We start from the raw sequence: 6,000 nt of genomic DNA, 5'->3' as shown, positions 1-6,000 counted from the left end.
AAGTGTTGGTTAATATTTTTCACCTAGAGAACTAATTGGATTGTTGCAAGCGTAATGAACGGGGTGCTTTGGAAGCAACAATTTGTTACCGAGCCATATTATTGAGAATAACGAAAACATCTCTAAATACTAATTTCCCCTATCCGAACCAAGTTTGAAAGAAACTAACTTCTTTCCACGATTCCCATTTCAAATGAAGAGTGCAGCACCTGATAACTCAAGGATATGTGATAGAAGTGGAGTGAACTAAATGCACATGGGAAGTGAAAAATCTGCAACTTTTAGAAGGCCAAGGACCAAGATGAAGAGGTTCCATCAAGGCTTTCTGTATCACAAGCCCACCATGAATGGCTTATGGCTTTGTGGCATAGAAGAAAGCCCTGCCATGAAGTTCAAGTCATCTGCATAATTCACCATTGAAGAAATTTTGTGTACCTTACAAGTTGGCCCTTTTCCTCATCTGGAAATTGAACTGTTAACATCTGTAATACTTGAAATCAAAACAGTTAAAAGGGAATCAAAACATTTGTAATCATATCTTCTATTCCATTTGTAATAGTTTTGCTATGATCCTCAACAAACTTCAGACGGTTTGAGATTGTGAAGAGAATCAATATAAACTAAAGATGTCCTCCATGGCAAAACACAACAATAACTTAAGGCCTATACTAATATGACTGCCAAATATTTTGTACAATTAACATTACGCCCGTGTTCCAGATTATGCATCTTCATATTATACAGCCTAAAAAAATTGATTTCATAAGTTGTATCACTAAGAACCATCACACACTACTCCACTCCACACAGAAGTCCAGTTCAGGCCCCTCTTAAATGGCATTCTCTAAATCTCATTTTATTTTTGTATCCCTGAACTGGTAACCAGGGTTGTTCACCAAGTAGTCGAGATTTACAAGCATTAGTTTTTCAAACATAGTTGAGACATTAAAACCTCGTCATTTGCTGCAGCAGCTGTGAACCGGCTGTCTGTGACAATAGTTGTTCTGAACTTGGTGAAGGCCTTGTTAGAGTGTTGGTACCGATGGAGATTCCAACCCCTTGTCGGACCATCTCTTTAGGGGTGTTCATGTTTGTTTCGACACGGGAAGCTTCCTTCAATATGCGTATCTGATGAAATCCCCAGAAGAGAACATTTGAGACAAATGATAAAAGAAGGAATGGACCAAACACTTGAACAGATGAGTCCAACTTACCATGTCCAGACGTTTCTTGTGGACGTCACTTGATGATAACTACAATATTAAAACTCAATAGGGTTAAACAAAAACGGATTTTAGAAAGTTAAAGGCCTCGTTTGATAATGATTTCATTTTTAATTCTGTTTTTGACGCTTGTTTCCTCCAAAATTCTCTGTTGTGGTTTTCACATTTCTTAAACAAACATTTAAGTTTTTAGTTAAATTCCAAAAACAAAAATAAGTTTTTAAAAAGTACTTTTTTATGTTTTCACAATTTTACTGTTTTTGAAAATATTGGTAGAGAGTGGATAACAAACAAAAGAAATTTATAAGTAAAAGTAGTATTTATAAGCTTAATTTTCAAAAATCAAATCATCATCAAATGAGGCCTAAATTTAATAAAATGCTTGTTTTGAGAGATTATGATAATTTTCTTACACTTTTGTTCTGGTTCTTCCGCTCGTCACTTGAATATCCAGGAATGTTCAACTGCCAATTCTTCTCTGCACATCATCCAGAATTTATGGTTAGTATAGATTTGTCTAATACTATAAGATCAATACCATTACTACCAAACATGATGAATAAAGAAACTTGTAACCTAGTGCCCTCTAGGTTGAATTATCACAAATGATGAAAACTTGAACTGTTCATAACAATTAAATTAACGGAGCCTCACCATATCCCACCCCCACTCTCTTTAGGGAGGCATATGCTGCTGATGCATGCCAGTTAATAAATCAAGTAGAGAAAAGACAAGGTAGTACACACCTAAGTGTAGCAAGAGATCTTTGGATTCTAAAGTTGAGGACTTTCGATGTTTAGCCAAATTGCATGAAAAGGTAGTAACCTGTATAGCAACAAAAAAAGAAAGGGAAAAAAACTTAGTTTTTACATAATAGACCATCGAATCATACTGAAATGATCATAGCTGATGAACGAGCCATGAAATTAACATGAATTATTAGGTACTGCTATATAAATAATATTGCAATAGAAGAAACATAATAATTAATCCACACTACTCTGAAAATCGTCCCCACCAAAAGGACCCTGACGCCAGTTAACTTGATTTGTTTGTAACATGAACATGTTATGGTATGGGGCAATGAGAAAATAGCTTTCAATAAGAACATGTAGACTTTAAAAGGACCTAAAAGTGTCCACATCAGCGTCTTAGTGGCAAAGTATTTAATTTTTTAATGTTCTTGTGAGAGCTGGTTCACAGGTTTTTGTTGGCAAGAAAGAAGGGAGAATAATAAGAACAAGGGAGTGTAGTAGTATACTTCTACTAAACTGATAAATGACAGAGAAATAGACCGATCAGTCCAAAAGAAGGTATACACCACTCTATGCACCCATGGGCGATCACACTATTGAAAAGAAAAAAATCCCTGAAATAGGGCCCTAAAAAGTTAATCAGGAGAAGAGGCATAGCAATTTATCATCATTACAAAACATAACAAGCCACGGCTTATAAAAATATAATCACATGATTGAGGAGGAGCTCTCGTTCTTGACTTTTGGGGCTGTTATGGGTCGTAACAGAGGATTTTGTTCTATGATTGAAGAGGTGTTCTTGAACCCTCCTTTTGGGACAAAGGAAGAGTTATGTAGCAGTCTTTTTTTTTTTTTTTTTTTTTTGTCTTATTGTGGAGCATTTGGCTTGAGAGGAACTTTAGAGGGTTTGAGACATCTGATGAGGAACTTTGGGGGTCGATTTTAGGTTTAACTTGTGGCCATCTGTTTAATAAGACCTTTTGTGTTGTCATAAAAAAAAATTTGCTTCATAATGTCAGTCTTCTGGTGATTAATAATGTGTCATAGAATAGCATACTATTTTACGAAAATACTCCAACATTATCCTCTATGACAGTATGCAGTAATTTTTCTTCTTTCAAATGACTTCCTATTGTAAATGTTTTGATATAATCGAACATAGTGCTTCACACTTATTATAGTAAGTGTAAGAAATTGGGTGGAAAGGTACAAAGAAGTATAGGGAAATGGTAACAGTACTAGGAGGTCTCACCGAGTCAATAAAATCATCGGCAATCTCCAAGAGAAGATCTTCAACTTCAGGTTCCAGCTTTCCATGCGGATCTACCTGCAGACATTCAAATTTCAACTAAAGCGAGAACAAAATAAGAAACACAGAAGTGCGTTACAAAGGTAGAGTAGATAAGATATGTGGGAAGTTAAGGCAGAACCTGTGAAACCAGATCTTGTATCTTTCTCTTTCCAAGGACTTGAGTGGCAGCTTCTGTCCCTTGGCTTGAACTTCCCCCAGGTGTACTAGTGCCAGACGCTGTAGCATCTGGATGTGATCCAGTCAAACTGAGAGATTTCTGGCCCACAAGTCCAGCTATCCTAGGAGAATGCTGCTGATGTTGATGCTGATGCAATACTGGTTGCAGAGAATTCTGAGGTGATGGTTGTTGAAGTAGCTGCTGTTGTTGATGAAGGGTCTGCTGTTGTAGCTGCTGTTGTTGTAGCTGCTGTTGTTGTGGTTGCTGTTGTTGTGCCTGTGGTTGCTGCTGTTGCTGTTGATGTCCCATGGACGGCTGTTGCTGTACAAGCTGAGGAAATTGTTGAGAGTTCAAGGACATGGGGTTTTGATGCAATTGATTAGATGAGGCCAATTGCTGCTGTAGCAGAACTTGTTGCCTCTGTTGAAGACGATATGAGGGTGAGCCAGGGGTAGACATTGATGGAATTTGCTTCAACCACTGTTGCTGTTGCAAAGAGTTCTGAATCATGTTTGACTGCCCATTCTGAGCCAAATTAGTCAATTGTTGATTCATAAATGCTAGATTTGACATTCTCGGTAAGTTCTGAACCTGCAGTTTATAAAAATTGTCTTGGTGTCACAATCATGCACGCAATTTTACAGTTACAAGTTTCTACACACAAAACAAAATATCAAGATTGAATAGTAAGATCAGCAAAACAAATTGCCAAAAAACTATCCATTAAAGTAATAAGGTGATACTGCAGTTGCTGATATACAGATTAAGTTAGAGAATATGACGGACATATAAGTAATGATGAAGACAATAAGAGTTATACCATCTACCAAAATGAAAAAAGAGTGTTAATGGGCACCAAATGAAATTAGAGACGTGTACTAATAAACATATTAGTATGCCCTATGGCCATTTTTTGTAGTGCAATGAATGTCTAGCTTGTAATGAATGAATGTTTAGCATACAAAATAAGTTGTGTCAGATAAAAGCCGGAGTACTACACTTCTATTATAGTCAATAAACTAACATCCTTGATTAATTGCATAAATAATACCCAAGCAATCACCAAAGTAACCAAACAAAGCATTAATCTGCCACGGTTCAAATTTGGCCTATCAGCCCATATAGAATCTAACAATACGTATATAGAATTAAAAGCGCAAACCCATTATTGTAATAAAGAACATGGGCACGGGAGCAAAGATGTGCTGTCATGAAACCTGTGGAGACGTGAGTGAGCTTTGTTGTGATAATTGCTGCCTTATTTGGCCTTGGTTTATTCTCTGTTGGGCATATGACGACGCAAGGCCATTGGCTCTTAACTGCGAGGTCAAATTCATTGAACCCATCATCCCCATTGCTTGGATTCCTTGTAAAGCTTGCCCGTGAGAGTTACCCGACTGAAATTGCGCCCCCTGGACTAAACCAGCTTTCTGCTTCGACTATACAAAATGTTCGGTTTCAGTGAAAATCAGAAGCAAAATATATTTAACTTGATTTCTAACGTCAATAAAGTAAGAATTTAGAATTGTAATTGAACAATAAAAGGCAACTATAGACGCTGACCCATCACCAAAATGCCAACGCCATGCCTAGAAAGATCTTCAAATAACAATGTCAAAGTAGCATCAATACCAATTTAAGACCAACGAGTACCAAGAATTCAGTGCATACCGAAGCAAGTAATTGTGACTGCAAGTTATACTGAGCAGCAGCAGCCGCCCCAGACAACATGGGCAAATGGCTACCCTGACCAATTAATGCAGACCGCGACAGATTCCCAGTTCCTATTTGCTGTTGTTGGTTAGGCTGTTGCTGCTGCTGGTTTGTAGAAGACGCACCAAAATTCATCTGACTGTAAAGCGCCGATTGCTGTCTCATCATCCCAAACTGCTGCTGCTGCTGCTGCTGCGGTTGCATTTGGTTCAACCGAGACATCGAAGGTGACCGCTGTAAAGCCTGCTGGATTTGGAAATTCGTCATCGCACTCGCATTCTGAGGTTGTTGCACCAATTGCTGCGAATGTTGCTGTTGTTGTTGCTGCTGTTGTTGCTGCTGTTGTTGCTGCTGTTGTTGCTGCTGCTGCTGCTGTAGAGGCTTCTGCTGGTAGTCCAATCCAACCGCAGGGCTAAGCTGTTGCTGTTGCTGTTGATTTTGCGGGAGAGAGATGTGCGAAAGAGGAGGAGAAGAGATTTGAGATAGCGGATGTAAGTGGTCAATCGAAGGTGATTGAACAAGCGCAGAAGGCGATGGAATGGGAGGATTTACAGAGGAATTTGACGGATTCGATGAATTTTGAGGAACAGCGGTGGTTGAAGGTTGAACTTGCGGTTGATGCTGCGGCGGCGGTGGCGAAGGGTCCATCGGGTTCGTTTGAACTGGTCTAGGAGACGAAGTACTATCCGCCATTGAAATTCAAAGATAAGCAAAGATCAAGAAACTAAATCATGGCAGAAATTGCATCAAAATTTGCAGAGAAAGAAATGAATGCGAAGGGGAGAAGAAAAGAGGAAGGGGGAAGAGAGAGCGGAGGAAGAACGATCAGTAGGATTTGTA

At 38.6% G+C, this 6,000-nt stretch overlaps 1 protein-coding gene across 3 annotated transcripts; it reads right to left on the bottom strand.

The window, feature by feature from the left end:
• Positions 1 to 514: 514 nt before the first annotated feature.
• LOC111456092 (transcription initiation factor TFIID subunit 12b-like) lies at positions 515 to 5,980 on the bottom strand. 3 transcript variants are annotated; one of them, XM_023097839.1, is made up of 9 exons: positions 5,521 to 5,980; positions 5,119 to 5,490; positions 4,665 to 4,886; positions 3,409 to 4,038; positions 3,231 to 3,305; positions 1,970 to 2,048; positions 1,637 to 1,701; positions 1,215 to 1,253; positions 515 to 1,128 (listed from the first exon to the last, which is right to left on the bottom strand). In XM_023097839.1, the coding sequence occupies exons 1-9, from the start codon at positions 5,851 to 5,853 to the stop codon at positions 946 to 948; spliced, it is 1,998 nt and encodes a 665-aa protein (XP_022953607.1). In that variant the 5' UTR covers positions 5,854 to 5,980; the 3' UTR covers positions 515 to 945. The 3 variants fall into 3 exon arrangements, with proteins under 3 accessions (XP_022953607.1, XP_022953608.1, XP_022953606.1); XM_023097840.1 differs by having other exon boundaries at positions 5,524 to 5,980; XM_023097838.1 differs by having other exon boundaries at positions 5,119 to 5,980.
• Positions 5,981 to 6,000: the final 20 nt, after the last annotated feature.

This window comes from Cucurbita moschata, unplaced genomic scaffold (assembly GCF_002738365.1).
Source record: "Cucurbita moschata cultivar Rifu unplaced genomic scaffold, Cmos_1.0 Cmo_Scf00018, whole genome shotgun sequence".
NCBI classification, from domain to species: domain Eukaryota; kingdom Viridiplantae; phylum Streptophyta; class Magnoliopsida; order Cucurbitales; family Cucurbitaceae; genus Cucurbita; species Cucurbita moschata.
The sequence above is the reverse complement of the archived record's forward strand: the minus strand, read 5'-3'. Positions and strand labels throughout refer to the sequence as shown.